At 34.4% G+C, this 18,869-nt stretch overlaps 1 protein-coding gene across 2 annotated transcripts in view; it reads left to right on the top strand.

Annotated features, from left to right (window-relative positions):
* Positions 1–1,283: 1,283 nt before the first annotated feature.
* Positions 1,284–18,869, top strand: part of LOC106669956 — a 51,542-nt gene continuing 33,956 nt past the window's right edge. Inside the window, exons 1-7 of one of the 2 annotated variants that reach the window (XM_024227091.1) lie at positions 1,284–1,546; positions 1,845–1,978; positions 4,381–4,482; positions 7,034–7,214; positions 12,859–12,932; positions 17,578–17,670; positions 17,733–17,855. In XM_024227091.1, coding sequence (XP_024082859.1) covers positions 1,868–1,978; positions 4,381–4,482; positions 7,034–7,214; positions 12,859–12,932; positions 17,578–17,670; positions 17,733–17,855 — 684 coding nt within the window. In that variant the 5' untranslated portion in view covers positions 1,284–1,546; positions 1,845–1,867. Of the gene's footprint in view, positions 1,547–1,816; positions 1,979–4,380; positions 4,483–7,033; positions 7,215–12,858; positions 12,933–17,577; positions 17,671–17,732; positions 17,856–18,869 lie in introns of those variants that run through there. The other variant, XM_024227092.1, reaches the window with a different exon arrangement.

Raw genomic sequence — 18,869 nt, 5'->3', positions numbered from 1 at the left:
ATGGCAAGTCTCATTCCAAGTTTCAAGAAAAACTAGCTAGAATGAATGACAAGTATCATTTTAAAACAACCTGCTTTTCCAAGTTCCAAGAAAAACTAGCTAGAATGTATGACAATATCATTTTAAAACAACCTGCTTTTCCAAGTTCCAGGAAAAACTAGCTAGAATGAATGACAAGTATCATTTTAATAACAACCCGCTAAAATGACGTCTTATTCCAAATTCCATAAAAATTAGAAAGAATAATAAGAATCCTTCTAATAAAAATCGGCTAGAATGACGAATGACAAGACAAAAAAAAAAGAAGCTGGATTCACAAGTTGCATTTCAATTTACAACCATAGAATGGCAAGTCTCATTCCAAGTTTCAAGAAAAACTAGCTAGAATGAATGACAAGTATAATTTTAGTAACAACCTGCTTTTCCAAGTTCCAAGAAAAACCAGCTAGAATGAATGACAGGCATCATTTTAATAACAACTCGCTGAAAAGACGTCTAATTCGAAGTTCCATGAAAAACTATCTAGAATGAATAATAAGCATCATTTTAATAACAACTCGCTAAAATGACAATTCTAATTCCAAGTTCATAAAATAAACCAGAAATATGGTTCTTTCAGGCGGAAGCACAGTTTCTGTTATCATGCGTGACACAGCAACAAACTAAATTTAACTGTCTCATTGCTCAACTAGATTTAAAAGTCTTCGAGAATATTTGGGACATTGTTTCGTCAACTGACGACATTAAATACACATTAGCAAAAAACCCGCTATTAATACGTAAAACCCTGCCAGCAACTAAGAAAAATGAATGCGCTTTTGGGTACAGACATTTCCAATTATTGCGAATTTTATGGTTAGATAAATTACCGATATTAAATAAATGAAATAAAGAGATAAATCAGAAATTATGATCATTTACATTTTGGAAAAGATAGTCCTAATCACAGAAGTTTTAAGCAGCTTTGAAATAAATTTTAATAAATAAAGCTTCTATGAGTAAAGCTATATTTTCCAAAAACTAAATTTTTATCAATTTTCAAATCGTATTTTGAGTCATCTTCATTAAAAGTTCCTTAACTCTTTTTTTCAAATTCATTTAGTATATTTTAATTAGAATTTTATTGTGAAACTTTGTTACCATACCAAAGTCTTTAATATTATATTAATTGTACATTGTCATTTATCTTAAAAGGATTTTATTTGTAAATTTTATACACTTGTAATTTTATTGTTTGTTTCATAATATGTTGAGTGTTTATCGGCATTTACGCCGTTTTTCCATGTAACACTAAAATAAAAAAATAAGTCCCCAGGAGAAACCGGATATTGCTTTGCGAGCGGGTACGATATGACACAGTTCGATGGGGGCGGTACCGTTATTGACTGGATCCTCTCTGTGCCACTGGGTAAAACGACTGATTCTAGTTCTCCTCGAACTTTATGTCAAGTCGGTTTGCACATTTTTCAGCTATTTTTCCCTAGTCGATATCCGCCCATTGGCCAATTGCATTTCACCGCACAAATAGCGGCAAAGTGCGCATGAGGTGAGCAGTGATATTTTATTTACATTGGCCGCATGCTTGCGAAAGGCACGTGCGAGCACCTGTTTGAAACAGGACACTTGTTTTCAATGATGAGATGTTATTATAGTTCTATTGAAAGGTTTCGACCTTTTAGTAATTTCTTGTATCAACAGCCAGAATATTTGATTATTGAACTATCAATTATGAACAAGGTTCAAGATCATAAAGATTCTATTTAAAGAGAGTTTAAATAAAAATCCTTTCTTTTCCCCCTCGTGTTCAATTTAAATCCAAAAAAACTGAAAACTGTCTTCCGTAGTTTTTAAAATTGTTTAGGCCGTTATGCAAGCCGATGCCGAAGAGACGATAAAATGGAAAAATCCTGTGTCCGTCCACGAGGGCATGGAGATGTGGAAAAGAAAACATGAAGACAAATACAGGCACAGATATCAGGTAAGATCCAGACCGACGATTAAGACATTACCACAATCAAGTCATTAATCTACGAACTTTTCGTGCTTCGCTTCAACGAACTAGTCTTCGTTTTTATTAGACAAACGTCACAAAACACTACAGTAAATTATTCTTTTTATTTACAGATCAATAATTCATCAGCTCTGGAATGTTAAGATTGATTCTGAGATTTCGTTGGAACATGAAAACTTAAACTTTTATTTAAAGTAGTGTGTAAATATTATACCAAATTAATGTATACCATAATTATATGCAATAATAACACGTAAGAATGACAAGTTTCATTCTAAGTTTCAAGAAAAACTAGTTAGAATGAATGGAATAAATGACGATTATCATACTAATAAAAACCGGCTAGAATGACAAGTATTATTCCATGTTCCAATAAAAATTAGCAGGAATTACAAGTCCAATAACAAGCGTTAGTGTTAATGACAAGTCTCTTTCCAAGAAAAACTAGCTAGAATGAATGACAAGTATCATTTTAATAACAACCTGCTTTTCCAAGTTCCAAGAAAATCTAGCTAGAATGAATGACAAGTATCATTTTATTAAGAACCCGCTAAAATGGCAACCCTAATTCCAAGTACCAAAAAAAACCTAGCTAGAATGAATGACAAGTATCATTTTAATTAAAACCCGCTATTCCAAGTTTCAAGAATAACCAGCAACAATGAATGACAAGTATCATTTTAATAAGAACCCGCTAAAAAGACAAGTCTATTTCCAAGTTCCATGAAAAACTAGCTAGAATGAATGACAAATATCATTTTAATAACAATCTGCTTTGCCAAGTTTAAACTAGCTAGAATAAATGATGAAAAAAATAGAATGGGTGACAAGTATCATTGTTATAACAACCCGCTAAAATGACAAATTTAATAACCATTTCCAAGAAAAACTAGCTAGAATAAAAGATGAAAAAAAAATAAAATGGGTGACAAGTATCATTGTTATAACAACCCGCTAAAATGACAAATTTAATAACCATTTCCAAGAAAAACTAGCTAGAATAAATTATGGAAAAAAATAGAATGGGTGACAAGTATCATTGTTATAACAACCCGCTAAAATGACCAATTTAATAACCATTTCCAAGAAATACTAGCTAGAATGAATGACAAATGTAGTTTTAATAACAAACTCACTAAAATGATAAGTCTTGTACACAAATTATTTAAAAAAAATGACAAATCTCATTCCAAATTTCAAAAAATTTTTGTTTAAAATCGGTGATCTCATCACCTTGCTAGTTAAAAAAAAATTTAAAGAAAGAAATGCTTACAATTAAACAGTCTCTACTTTTCTACTAGGAAAATAGCTCTTGTTCAACAATGTCTACAAACCGTCCATGTTAAAATTATGAAAATTTAGCAACAAGTTTGATTCGCTTGCCAAATACCAAAACGTTCGTGGGCAGGCGGCAAAAGTCTCGTTTAAACTTTAAAAAAAATTCAATTGGAAGGTATCGTAAGATATATTCCTTTAGGCAAGATCCTTAAGGCTTTAAACGTAAATATTTCGATGCATTATATTTTATAGTAGTTGAACTTGTAAGCGTTTATTGCAATGAAATGACGTTTTATTATTCATGAAATCACCAGAACTTATATTTCGTGCAGTACATTTGGTTATTGGAGGTACTAGCTCAAACATTTATTTTTCAGCTAATGTTTCTTATTATTATTATTTTTTTTATATTTAATCAAAATATAGACCCTTGCAAGAAGAAAAGACATCATTGCAGAATGTATCAATTAAAAGTAAAATGCTTTCTAGCTGGATGGGATGACGAATTGTCAAAAATTAATTTATTATTAAAAATTAGCTACAAATAGGTTCATAAATGGTTAAAAAAAGAAAAAAAACTGTTCTCTAATATTTACTCTGAGATATGAATATTTTCTATCTATTAAATCGAAAAGTTTAGCAGTACATACTTGAGGAATGGATCACACACAGGTAAATAGATCTGTCCTTCACCTAAACTTTTCAATGTCCTTCGTCGACTAGATTGTTGATTACACAGTGCATATCTCATTTTGGGTGATTTTTCCAGCTTAACACACAATAAATGAAGACGTCTACAACGAGGGTTGTATCGTTGTCGAGAGAACTTTCCCTACGTATCAATCGTAACGACAATTTCTCCACTTTTTGTTTCTTTATTTCAATAGCGGGTCGCCTAATAGGGGCGAAAACTTTTAAATTAACTCCAGTTACGAGAGGCAGGCACGCGAAAGTTTTGTACTCCATTATCTTACACCTTGGCCAGGTCAAATGTAGTTAAACTATCACTGTCAGAAAGTAAAAGCTCAATTTTCCCGCTGTTGACTTTGTTTGGTTGTGTTCTTTGTTTTGATAAGAGTTTACTGACCTAGACGAGGGACGGATGCTACTGGCCTTTCGGAAGACCCGGAGGAGGAGCGCCTAACTCGGGGAACTTCAGGAAGCAGAGAGTTTCAAAAAAACACAAAGAGCCTGTAAGTACTATCTCTTTTAAGAACGACTATTTCGATCCATTCGCTTCTAACAAAGCTGTTCAAATTTCTTATTGAAAAATACTTAAATTTTTTACTTTTATAACGTACCCGAGACGTTAAATCAGACTAATCCGAAGTATTCTGAAGTTGTTTAAAGTTATAATGCAGACTGACTTAACCATGGAAAAAATGTTACGATGTGTCTAATGTCTAACCATTTGCCAATATGTCCGTTTAGTCTGTTATTATAACAAAGATATAAAAAAAATACACATTCAAATCTTCAATCTTATTTTAATCAAAGTTATGTAGCAACCATATTTATCATTTTAATTAAAAGTAAAGAATGAACCCAGAAATACCAGAGGTCAGCAAGTTATGAAAGTTTCAATGCGAAAAATGAGTCGAATGAGTTCCGTTTTAATATAAACATCTTGCAAAAAGACATATCATATTTTAATAACAACCTGCCAGAATGACAATTCTTATTTCAAGAAAAAAGTTTCATTGCTATAAAAACTAGGAAGCAAAGTCTCATTCCAATAATAACCCGTTAGAATGAGGTCATTCCAAGTTCCGTGAAAACTAGCTAGAATGGCATTATTCCAATAACCAGCTAGAATGACAGGTCTCATTCCAAAAAATTACGTAAAATTACAAGTCAAATTCCAATACAGTCTAGAATGACAAAGTTCATTCTAATAATCGTATAGAATGACAAAGTATCATTCCAAAAAATATCTAAAATTACAAGTAAAATTCCAATATAAACTAGCTAGAAAGACAAAGTTCATTCCAATAACCAGCTAGAATGACAAGGTCTCATTCCAATAACTGCTCGTTAGAAGGACAAGTTTAATTTTGATTAAAAAAAGCTAGAATGACGAATGACGATCTATAAAAAAAGACGAAAAAATGTAGGATGAGGATTTTCATTCTATTACAAACTAGCTAGAATGACAAGGTCTATTTCAAAAACCTACCTAGAACTACAAGTCCAATTCCAATAAAAACTAGCTAGAATAACAAATTTCATTCTAATAAAATTTGGTAGAATAACAAGTCTTTTTACTCTCAGATCTCATTCCAACAAAATTACCTAGAATTATAAGTCAAATTCCAATGAAAACTTGCAAGAATAACAAATTCATTCTAATAAAAACTAGCTAGAATAACAAATTTGATGATAATAAAATTTGGTGGAATAACAAGTTTTATTACTGTCAGCATTCCAAAAAATCTACCTAGAATTAATTACAAGTCAAATTCCAATAAAAACTTGCTAGAGTAACAAATTCATTTTAATAAAAACTAGCAAGAATAACAAATTTCATTCCAATAAAATTTGGTAGAATAACAAGTTTTATTACTCTCAGCTCTTATTCCAACAAAACTACCTAGAATTACAAGTCAAACTCCAATAAAAACTAGCTAGAATAACAAATTTCATTCCGGTAAAATTTGTTAGAATAATAAGTCCTAGGGGCGTCGGTGGCCGCAACGGCTTAGGCGTTGACACGGCGCTCATCACTGTAAGCTAAAGGTCCCGGGTTCGAATGCAGGGCTGGTGATACTTACAAATAGTCTTTTTTTCAAAAACACCGGCACCCTGAGGGTTTATATGACCTCTGCAATTGCGAACCCTCGTTAAATAAAAAATAAAATAAAAAATTAACAAGCCTTATTACTCTAACAACCTCCTAGAATGAGGTCTCATTCCAAGAATAACTAGGTAGGATGACATGGTTCATTCCAATAAAAACTAGCTAGAATGACAAGATCTCATTCCAATAACTGCCCGTTATAAGGACAAGCTTAATTTTGATTAACAAAAGCTAGAATAACGAATGACGATTTATAAAAAAAGACGAAAAAATGTAGAATGAGGGTTTACGTTCTAATACAAACTAGTTAGAATGTCAATCTATATTCTAACAAAAAACAGCTAGAATAATGTTTTACGTTCTATCAAAAAGAACTAGAATGACGATCAACATTCTACTAAAAATCAGCTATGATAACGATCTCATTTTTAATGAAACCAGCTAGAATTTCCCACTTTATTAAAAACTGTGACCATTTAATATAATTATATTAGAGAATAAGCTAATATAATAATTAAATTAGTTTGATAGTCTTAGTTGTTTAATAAAAAAGTCGTTTATTCTTTATTCTTATGAAAATAATTGGGTCTTTTATCGAATTTAAAGCCACGAAAATATTTAAAAATGAGCATTTTCATTTTAATAGAAAAAATAGAACCTAAATTTCCTGCAACTTTGACGTGTAAAGTTGAATATAAAAAAAACAGTGATTACAATGCACGCCAAGCTTTTTTAAAAAAATTAACTTCTCATAGTTTTCTGATCGCATAGTTCGACTATTCTGACATATCACGCAAAATAATAAAAGTGAGGCAGACTGTTAATTATATTAAAATGTTTTGTTTACATATCAAGTTAATGTCTTGAATATTGAAAGATGCAAAATAGATAGAGTTTAAAAGCTAAATTGTTTTTGTCTTTTGTATTGTTTGTATTGTCTGGGGCAGGAAGCGACTTGCAAAAGCGAAGGAAAACTTCCGTATCTGCCAGAAAAACAGGTTCGATTTTCAAGAGGGGCCGAGCAAATATTGCGGTATCAGTACCAAAAGGACGTACGAAGATCAATTGACACCCACTGGCGGTACATGACAACTCCCCAAGAAAAAGCAGCGTACAGGATGCATCTCGGTAATTATCATTCCAAGAAAAAATTAAATAATTATATCTTTATATATTGTTAATTAAAGAACGACTTCAATCACGGCCTTATCTGACCCAATTAGAGAACATTTAGAAAATCAGCTCAGTGACTCATTTTGCACTGCTGAGTTTACGCTCTCAGAATTTTAAGACCTTCCTGTGGAAGTGTGTGGTACACTTCCTACAAACTTGAACACTGGCGAAGCCTGAATTTTTTTATTGCAACTTTTACGTCAAAAGCAGAAAACACGAAACAGAACGTTTAATATATGTTGTGTTATGCTTATTATGTTGACAGATTGATTATTTGCTTCAGATTGCCAGAGAAAGTGATAATAGTAAGAGACTTGATTATAATCAACTGGAATTCCATTATGTAACGAGGTAATGGCTCAGAGACGTTCGTCTGACCTAGGATGTTCTCGGTCGTAAGCGTGTAGAAAGTTTTCTAAACTATTCCTAAGACGGCATAAAAACGTATGGGCTGACAAATATATCTATAAAAAATAGTTGAGTTAGCTTCTACACGCCTTATAAACAATTCATTCCTGAAGAAACTATAATTTAATGCTTAAAGTTATTGCTTATGAAACTTTCTTCTTCTGAAACTGAAAAGACAGATTGATTGTGCGATTTGATATTGAGGACGGTCTGCGGGATGAACATAAATTTTCAACTTTTCCAAATTTGGTCTGCCCGGCATTGCAGTTTTGGTCTGTTCAAATTCTTCTGTTTTCAGGATTCTCGCCATCTACAGTAGTAGATGATCCGTTTTATACGTTCGTTCTGAAATATGACTAAAAAAGGAATGAGTTGGTGTTGTCTTTGCTATTTTGGCGTCTTCGATGGATTATTTTTAAATTTTTAGGCTTGTTCCTGGTAATCTTTTTGATCGTCGACCTTTTCCTTTTTAATTATATGTCTTAAAGTGGGTAAATGATGTATGTGTTTTCGTCTTGAGTATTCATGAGTTTTTACTTCTTAATGAGAGGAGTTTGTATTTATAAGTCTTCCTGTTTGCTCATTTTTCGTGTTTTTTTTTGTACGTCATGTAGTAATTGTTAAACTCGCTTGTATTGTTGATGGTGCGTGTTGGTTTTGTGCGAGTTTGATTTCCATTCGACTCCAAATGTTCTTTGTATCTGTGCTTTATTTTTCTTCCTGTCAACGATGACTTCGTATTCGCATGTTCGGGGATAGGGATAGGGATAAGAGAAGCGGCCACAAGGCCTACTGAACCTCGACCTGAATAGATCTATTGTGCTCCTCTGTTATTTACAACTCATTGGCCAGCTTCAGGGTATTAACCAGTCTCCACAGCTTTGCCAGCGGTTCCTTGATGTAGGATCTTGCTTGTGGTTTTTCTTGTCGTACTTGCAAGAACCTGTACCTACATACACCTTCACAGAAACATAAAATGTGTTCTGCGGTCTCCTCTTCCTGGCAGTATCTGCACAGCGTTTCTTCTGTCTGTACTCCTATCCGGTGCACGTTTTTTCTTAAGTGGCAGTGTTCTGTCAGGAGTCCACCCAGAATCCTGGTTCGGTTGCGGTTGCCTTCCAGTAATTCTTTCGTAAGTTTTGCGGTCCTTCAATAAATCTCTTCGCGTGCCTCATACCTGTGGTATTGTTCCACCAGGTTTTGGTCTCATTAAGGATTTTAAGATTATCCTCTTTTATGGCAGGCTGTAGGCCGCAGTAGGGTTCTGGACCCATAGAGTCCATGTTGGCTCCATTTTTTGGCCATGTTAACCTTTTCGTTGCCTCTATGCCCCAAATGTCCAGGGACCAATACCAACGCCAGTTAATTAGTGTCGGTGACTTCCGTCAGGGCCGCCACGCCATTTCCAAACACTTTGCCTTCGCCTCGCATGAGGCTCGAGACCCTGAGAGCTGCCTGGCTGTCAGAGAAAATGGCTATCTTCCGGGAATATATGCCTATCCTTTTTATTTCTCTGGCACATTGTTCAATCGCTATGATTTCAGACTGGAAAACTGTAGCATATTTACCTAGGTTTACCGTCAGTTCGGTCTTGGGGTTCATCCCAAAGACACCCAGCTCCCGTACCGTTGTTGGTTTTGGAACCCTCTATACAACTACAACAACTACAACAATCGGAAACAACACACAAAATACAGCTTGCCCATCTGAGAAAAATATTGTAACCCCGTGTAAATTTATTCAGATCAAATCAAATCTTACGAGAAAATAGATTTTAATTGATTTTCATTTTAAATCAAATTGCCAGAATTCAAGATTGGAAATTGTACTGAGTGATTTCACCTCAAAAACGTGGTTTCTATTTAGACACTAAAAAAAGTGAAATTTTGCTTGAAATAATCAGGATGAAAACTAAGAATAAATACGTTTTTCACCACGACAAATAGATTTCCAGATTATCAAGATTTATTGGAGAAATTCAACTGAAACAATTTTTAAACTGATATAAACAATTCAAATATTATTTCCACCGAAGTTCAATGTTTGTTTTAGCCAGGATACGAGGACTTGAAAAAATAAGTTTTCACTTTGAAGGTCCATGAAGGTAGCACACTTGCCTAGGTCTACCGTCAGTTCGGTCTTGGGGTTCATCCGGGTATTCGCATGCTATTAATTAATATCTCGTTTTTGGACTAGTGGGTTAGCTTTGTTTTACCTCAGGTGTTTTATAATATTATACTTGCTGTTTTTATGCCTAATTTATTAAATTGGTTGGTTACGTACGTCTCAATCCTTGTGTGTGAATGTGGGCCGTTTATTGTTGTTGAGGCGTCAATTTGTTTTTGTGCATGTCTTTGGTTTACTATTTTATTGATTGTGTATATTTTGTAGACCCTGTTGTCTGTTATGTTTTCTTCTTTACGGGAGAATTTATTTAATTAATTCACATAAATTATTACATTCCTTAACTGATTGCCCTTTTACAACTTCTCCATTGATTGCCATAGAACTAATTATGCCAAATTCGAATCCCGCTCGTGATGCTAACTTTTCATCTCAACAAGACAGTAGATAGAAAGAAAAATTAATTGAAATAATTAATATGGTCAATTATGACCGCTAAATCTACACGTTTTAATATAATGAAAATGAAACATTTTATTGTTTTTAGTAGATTATTTAAAAATATATAAGAATTTACAATAATTTTAAATTGTGTTTATATATCCTTATCGTTGAATTCTAGTAGTTGGATAGTAATGAAAATTTATTTTACACAGTTTGATGTGTTACCATTTTTAATATCACTTCTGTTCAGTCAACTTGTATCGAACTCTTTATGTTTATGGTCTGTAAATTATTTTAAGTATTTATCCTTTCTATCTAAGGTCTTGGTTGATAAGAAAAAGTTAGCGTCACGAGCGGGATTCGAACCCACGACCTTCGGCTCAATCAGAGTTGGGCAAAATCTAACTAATTCAATCATGATTAAGAATTTTGATTGAAGTTTAATCATGATTGAATTAGTCATGAGTAAATTTATCATTATATGATTTAATCATAATTAATTCAATCATGAGGTATGACTAAATCATATAATCATTAATTTACTCATGACTAATTCAATCATGATTAAACTTCAATCAAAATTCTTAATCATGATTGAATTAGTTAGATTTTGCTCAACTCTGGCTACAATGACCAACTTACCAAAATCCAACAGACTCCGCATAAAAATAATTTTGAGATGAGAGTCGTGCTCAAGGCCAACCTTCAAAAATTGTTATCATAAACGAAAACCAAAGTTACATAATTTTTCTAAAGGTCTATTTTTTACAATCAAGACCCCTAGATGGTGTATATTCCAAATAATATAGAAATCTCTTCTTTTAAGATGGAATAAATTTTAATTCAAAGAAATATTTTTTCCATTGATCGGTTGTGTAAACATATTTACTACAGTGAAGCTTGTTCTAGGATTTTTTATTTTATTATTATTATTATCATTATCATCATTTTTTGGCTTTTCATAACGACGGAGTTTTACTTATAATTGGAAGATTGATTTTTATTAAATAAGGTGTTGAAGGATTTTCGTTTTGATGAAATAAATTTCTGTTAGAATTTTTTTAAAAAGTGATGAAGTGTATTTTTCATTTATTGAGCACCCATTTGAACATGATTTATCGAAATTTAGTCATGACTAACTATATTGTGACTAGATTAGTCATGTCTCGTATTTAATTACTAGTCATGACTAATTTAGCCATCAATCACATATGGCGACTAATGACTAAATTAGTCACTTACTACAAATCACGACCAACGGTCTGAGTGATCAATCATTAATCATTAGACATGACTAATTTTTGCCCAACATTGGGCTCAATACACCGCTGCTCTAACCACTTGAGCTATCGTGACGTAAGTGGTTGGTTAGAGCAGCGGCGTATTGAGCCGAAGGTCGTGGGTTCTAATCCCGCTCGTGACACTGACTTTTTCATCTCAACTAAGACATTACGTAAAAAGAATAATTAATTGAAATATTTAATCTTGGTTATAATTAATAATTGATAATTATATAGTTTTAATTCATTTTTCAAATTGTTTCAATTCATTTTAAATTGCTTGTTTGTTATTTTTTATTATTTTTTTATTATAAACATTTGTAAGTTTATGTACAGTTATAATCTTTATACTTCTATTGTATACATTTGTAATTGGGAAACCGTAAAATAAATACGTTACACTTAGGAATCATGGCCGTTTGAAGTTCATCTTCAGGGTTTAAATGTGTATTTGAGTTATGGTGTATTTTACCATAATTTTGGAGAGGTTACCACTTCAAAGATTTGCGAGAACAGTTCTGCGAGTATGACTGAATTAAGGTTGTCTATTATTAATCTATCTTTCGGTAGGTGTATTTATTCATTAAGATAAAAATATTTGCGTTCTGCCTTGCTGTTTGAATGCCGTGTGTAATTAGATGCAGTTTTGGTATAATATATTTTTTAATATGTGCAGAATGATGTATGTGATTGGATCGATTAGGCCCGTTGTATACTTTATACGGTATATGGTCCTGGTCGGAAGACAGGTCCAAGCAGACCAAAAAAATCGGAAAGACCGACTTTTCAATGGGTTGGACCTGAATGTTAGTCCATAAATAGCGAATTAAGGGCAAAAAATACAAAAAGGGAAAAGTTTTGATAGATTATTTTAGCTTTGTAAGGCCGTACAGTAATGATGATGTGATTCTAGGACAGGGAAAGGAAAAGAAAATTTGATCGTTTCATGATATAACAAAGAGAAAATGGTAGTTAAACTTCAATTTTGTCTCGTGTTAAAGAATTGACTGTTTTCTCCTGCACAATTTAACTATAAAGAGAAGATTCCCTATATAATTTTAACAAATGGCAATGTTTTATTATGGGAAAATACGAGGAGCAGGTACAGTTTAACCCACGGTTCGTACTTTATTTTACCAGTTTCCCCTTATATGGTTTGAAATCATGCCGGTCAATGTATACGTCTCAAACGTTCCCGAGAGGGATTGATCAAAAACAATAAATACGTGTGTGTAAATCATATTTGTGCATGATCGAGGGCGAGAGTGGGTCTTTGGGTCGATTGCAGGCGGGCACTGCCTTGCACCGCCCCCGGCGACCTGCCCGTCACGTTTCTGTTCTAGACAGGATCCTCCACGAGAAGAGAGCTTTCCGCGAACAAGAGATGAGGCGGAACATGAACCAAGACGTGCAAAACGTAAGTCGGACTTTTCTGCTAAGTATGCTTTCTTATTAATCTTCACCTACAACCTGCTCTCTACACATATTAACTGTTTACAAATTATTTCTTCAACAACCTCCTTGTCTGTTAGTTTTTCAGCACTTTTGAATAGTCCAGTGAGGATAATTGTAAAAATGTTACATTTATGACGTTTCTAAACTCGAGAATTCTAACCAATTACGATGGCATGACGTTAATAGCTGCGTCATGTTCCCACCTGTTCACCACGTGTTAAAACTAATCCGACCCCACTTTAAATCTAAGTAATTGTTATTTAAATTATTTAGAAATTAATTAACATCAAGTTTGTACCGTTTTGTGAGTTGAACCAGATTACGAATATTCTGCAGTTAACTCACACACATTTTACACAATATACAAACGAAATCAACAATACCGCTAGGTTTGGTCCTAACCTAATATTTTATTGACTTACGAAGACAAAAGAGACGAACCTTCAACCGAAAAACAGCGCTGGATCTCAGGCTATAAACGTATAAAACAAAATTTTGTCATACCGATAAATCTTAGATTATAAAAAGAACTCAGGTTTATTGAGTAATTATTTACAATACAAAATTGAACAAGTGAGAGGAACAACCAAATTGAACACCGTAAAATCGCCAAATGATGTAAAATACAGAGATAATAGGCAGATTATCATGGTCAAACAGAAGACAAAAAAGTATCTGTAAATATCTTACATTTTAGACAAAACATTTTTTGGATAATAACAACGTATACAGAATAATAGTTGACTTAAAATGTGAACACAATACGATTAAAAATAAAGAAATCAGTTCAATTTCATCCTTTTCCTAACCAACTTATCGAGTGAGCTGTTTTTATTTGTTTTCTTAATGGTTTGAAGTTGAGAAGAGCGAGCCCGGGTCGAAGCTTTGTCCAAGACCCTGTCATATTGCCCAAGACTTGGATGGGCCATGCTCTTCCATCCACGATGGTCTACAGCAGTTTAGGGACTACCGGATGAAGGTAAGGTAGTGGTCCACTGCAATGACGGCTAGAGACTATCGTTTTAATGCTCTTATCTCATGACGGAACCGTCAATTAACGGCTTCCTTGATACATAATCAACACCATACGGTCTATAATGTAAGGTTAAGCTCTAAAACAATCATGGTCAATCAGATGACCAGGATCTGAATTGAGGAGACGTGGAGAACGATTTGCTTCATGTGCCATGCGTGAGTTACAGCCTTTCGAAAGAAGGTCAGTTCTGCTATGGAGTGGAATTAACGTCCATGGGATGGATCTTTGAGATACATCGAGGAAATTCTTCTGTGGTCCCATAAGATTGCGGACATCTTTATGTTAATGCATGGTAATGCTCGACCGCATGTAGCTCGAGTTGTTGAGGAGGATATAGGGCTTACCAAAGTGAATTGGACAGCACGTCCTCCTGACATGAATCCCATAGAACGGGACATGATAAAGAGTTGGATTAGACATGTTTTCGGCTTCCAGCATGCGTTGAATAGCTTCAAACAGCTGTTGTTGAAGAATGGGATTTTTCAAGACGAAATCCGATCGCTTATTCATTCGATGCCTAGAAAACCTAAGGCTCTCCGCGATGCTAGAAGAGTTTACCTTCTAAGAGTTACTGTTAAGAGTAAAACTCCCAAGAGCGACGAGCGATGTGTGCATAATCTAGAGCTAAGATATTAACTATTACTATCAAATCCTCATTCATTACAAACTTTCCATCTGTAAATCCTAAATTAATAAAAAAGTAACCGACCACTAGCTTCCTTATTGCTGCACCTTGACCTGATATAGTTCTCATAAAGAAAGTAGAAAATAAACCTTATAATACATTCAATAACAGAGGTATACAAGCTTAAAAAAAGTAAAATGCCTCGTGGATCAACGATCAAAGAGCAAGTTCCTCTGTATAGACTAAATTACCGCCAGATTGTTAGTTAAATTTCAATCTATCACTAAAGATTTTCCAGTGTTTTGGTGAGTTTTCTTTTCTCGATTAATTTGTTTTATAATGAAATAAGTATGTTGTAAATAATATAACAATAAAATACATTTAGTTTGATATAAACAACAAAATACGAGTATCCGGTTATGTTTGTCTTTTTAGAAAGAAATCAACATGACTACACATACAACGATGTTGCAAAAACATCCAAAATCTCCTGTTGTCGGGTTGGCCGAAAATAGTGAAATCTTTCCGTTAGATCCGACCCCGTAGGTTGAGGATGTGGATTTGGACAAGTAATTTTCACTTTTCAGGCACACACGCCTGACGATGATGTGACCTTTCGGATTAACCGGTCAGATTTAATTTTCGTAAATTGTCCGCGCAACTTGCTAGCGATTTCACTAACGTGTAATTGTTCTCTGAAGGATTTAAAAATTGTATGCGACCCACGTGGTCACAACCGACATTGTGTGGTGTAGATAGCAGGGGAAAACTGTTTTTTTGCCGAAAAAAAGAAATCACTGTGTTATTTGGATGCTACTTTATGTAAAAGAATCTTGTGAAACCTTTATCAAAAGCTATCTATTTGTCTTAAAATCTATAAAAAAGTGATTTTAGAACCTAACTATAGCATTTAGCAGCCATTACATGTACTGAGACCCTATTTAAAAAATATCGACTAAGTAACAAGTATTGAAGAATGCTTGTGCATATCATATCCAGCTAGAGGTAGAGATGGGAGGGAGGAAGAGAAAGAGAGGGAGAGAGAGAGAGAGAGAGAGAGAGAGAGAGAGAGAGAGAGAGAGAGAGAGAGAGAGAGAGAGAGAGAGAAAGGAACACAGTGTGAATGAGAAAGGAAGGAAGAAGGATAAAAACAAAAAAGAGTGAGAGCAGAAGAGGTGACGATGGAATGTTTTTTTTACCACGCAGTTATGTCTCGTGGACGTTCCTACCGCTTAACATGGAAAAGATGTAGAAAATGAAGAGAGAGTAAACGATAGAAGGTGAAGAAGAGGAAGGGAGAGAAGGTGAAGAAGAGGAGGAGAAAGAAAGAGAAAGGAAGATTTTAAAAAATTGTAAGAGAAAATAATGAGAGAACAAAGTAAAATAATGAGAGAGAGAGAGAGAGAGAGAGAGAGAGAGAGAGAGACGAAGAAGAGAAATAGAAACAACGAGGAAGGAAGAGTAAAAAGTAAGAAATTGTAAGCGAAAAGAATGGGAGAACAAAGTAAAATAATGAGAGAGAGTGAGAGGACAAGAGGTATAGGGAGTGAGAGAGAAAAGGAATAGAGTGTGAATGAGAATGGAAGGAAGAAAGATAAAAAGGAAAAAGAGCGAGAGAAGAAGAGATGAAGATGGAATGTTTTATTTTACCACGCAGTTATGTCTCGTGGACGTTTCTACCGCTTAACATGGAAAAGATGTAGAAAATGAAGACAGTGTAAACGAGAGAAGGTGAAGAAGAGGAAGAGAGAGAGAGAGAGAGAGACTGAAGAAGAGGAAGAAAAAGGAAGATTTAAAAAAATTGTAAGAGAAAATAATGAGACAACAAAGTAAAATAAAGAGAGAGAGAGAGAGAGAGAGAGAGAGAGAGAGAGAGTGAGAGAGAGAGAGGACAAGAGGTATAGGGAGTGCGAGAGTGAGAGAGAAAAGGAATATAGTGTGAATGAGAAAGGAAGGAAGACAGATAAAAAGAAAAAAGAGCGAGAGAAGAAGAAATGAAGATGGATTGTTTTATTTTACCACGCAAAGTTATGTCTCGTGAACATTTCTACCGCTTAACTTAAAAGGAAGAAAGAATAAACGAGAGAAGATGAAGAAGAGAGAGAAAGAGAGAGAGAGAGAGACTGAGGAAGAGGTAGAGAAACAAAGAGAAAGAGAGAGTAAAAAGAAGGAAATTATAAGAGAAAAAGAATGAAAGAACAAAGTAAAATTATGAGAGAGAGCAAGAGAGAAATAGAATGAGAGAGAAGGCAAGAAAGAAAGAAGGAGAGGGAGAGAGAGGGAGAGAGGGAGAGAGAGAATGACAAAGAAAAAAAGAAAAAAGAAAAACAGAGTGGCGAAATAAGAAAGTAAGAAAAATAGACGTAGACAGAAATATGTAAATACAAAACATAGTAAAGATACAGACCGGCAGAATAAGAAATATCAGTCGGTTAATGAGAAGAGTAATAAAGGACGGCTCAAAAGGCGCCTATGTGTAAAAAGTAAGAAAAGAAAGATCGATTAATAGGTAGTTAACAATTTCGTAATTACAAATGGTTATAATACGTGTAATTATAAGCCGTGTAGCTCGTTTCCCTAATTCCTTCCTAAATTTTTCACGTTCTTACTTATAATAAAATTAAATCGCCAACTATATTTAAACAAAGTATTATGACATGTATATGTTAATAACCGACTGGCCTAATTTAGATTCTGAAAAAGGGGTTTTATTAGGAAGTAGAGGAAGTAAAAGTATAAAGTATAACGTGAACTATTTTCTGAAGTAGGTTCTGTTAAAATTAGAGATGTTTTCGTCTGTGAAAAGCACATTCATAAGATTTCCATCCCGCTTCACTTTTACGTGAGAGAGATAGAGATGCATTTAACAATGCATCAAAAGGCACAAACTCTTCCCATCAATTATCCAGTATGGTAATTAATGTAAATTAATTATACAATTATCAGGCAAGTATGGAACCGCCGTGGGGCAAAGTTGGTCCGGGCGGCCAGCAATGGAGGCACCCCAGACAAGTAGGTCACAACTTCCTCCATTCTTTGGTAAATATGGAATAACTTCAGATTTTGGCATTTTGATCAATAATGTTTTTTTCCCTAAGTAGGGGTGGACGGGAGAGAAAGCCTTCAGAAAGCTCGAAGACCAAATGGACCACCTAGCCGTACCGGAGCACCCGATGATATCTCAGAAGGCCCAGAACGACCACCTCCATTTCAAGACGCCTGAGGTACATGAGGATGTTTCACTGATGGCTTGTATTTTGAACTCTTTGATATCAATGAATTCCAATTCGCTTACGATTTTCCCGGACAATCTTTGCGGGACCGGTAAAATGTACCCGGCCGGCCAATTGGTTTTGCCCTTGTTTGCGGTGTAAACGCTAAGAAAGGCCGAGATAAATTACGATTCAATTCCGCTACGTTTCTTTTTCGAGCTTTCTCACGCGGGGCGCATCAATCATAAATTCCCGCCAAAAGGTCGCAGTTCTAAGGCCAGTAATGCAAACCGCCGTCGGGCCATTAGGCGTCCATTATACTTTACACAACGGTCCGCCAAACTTCATGACGTCGTATCGTCTATTGAATCGCTTCTTTTTCTTATTTACAATACCGGGTCCCGGGTCAGTCCTGTTAAGACCTGACAGTGTTTCCTCCGGCAAACAGACTACGGTAATAGTCCGGGGTTTGTTGGAGGCACTTTCACCTGTTCGTCATAGTCTTGGCCTTAAGAGAAAAATAAATACATATTCACCGGCGACGATTTGTATATATCTTTGACAGTCCACCCCTTTTATTTGATTAATGCTTAAATAGTTTTTAGACAAACGGTACAATTATATTATATAATTTTTTTATGTAAGGTTTTGATTGAAATTAAAAAGTTATTGCCACGAGCTACGATAGCTCAAGTGGTAGAGCAGCGGCCTATTTAGCCGAAGGTCGTGAGTTCGAATCCCGCTCGTGGCACTAACTTTTTCATTTCAACCAAAACCTTACATAAAAAGATTAATTAATTGAAAAATGTAATTTGGTCAATAGACCACTAAATAAAATGGATATATTATATAAATTACTAAAAAGCCACATTTTTGACAATCATATTCTGTTAATTTACAATTCTCTGCAAAATTTATCGTCTGCTTCACTATAGCGTCAGTTAACTTCTATCAAGAAATTTTCTTCTTATTGTATACATTAAACATTGAAAATAATTATTTGGAGGTCGTGAGATGAGGTTTGGT

Source organism: Cimex lectularius, unplaced genomic scaffold, assembly GCF_000648675.2.
Source record: "Cimex lectularius strain Harlan isolate CLEC.00 unplaced genomic scaffold, Clec_2.1 scaffold146, whole genome shotgun sequence".
In the NCBI taxonomy this organism is placed as follows: Eukaryota; Metazoa; Arthropoda; class Insecta; order Hemiptera; family Cimicidae; genus Cimex; species Cimex lectularius.
The sequence above is the reverse complement of the archived record's forward strand: the minus strand, read 5'-3'. Positions and strand labels throughout refer to the sequence as shown.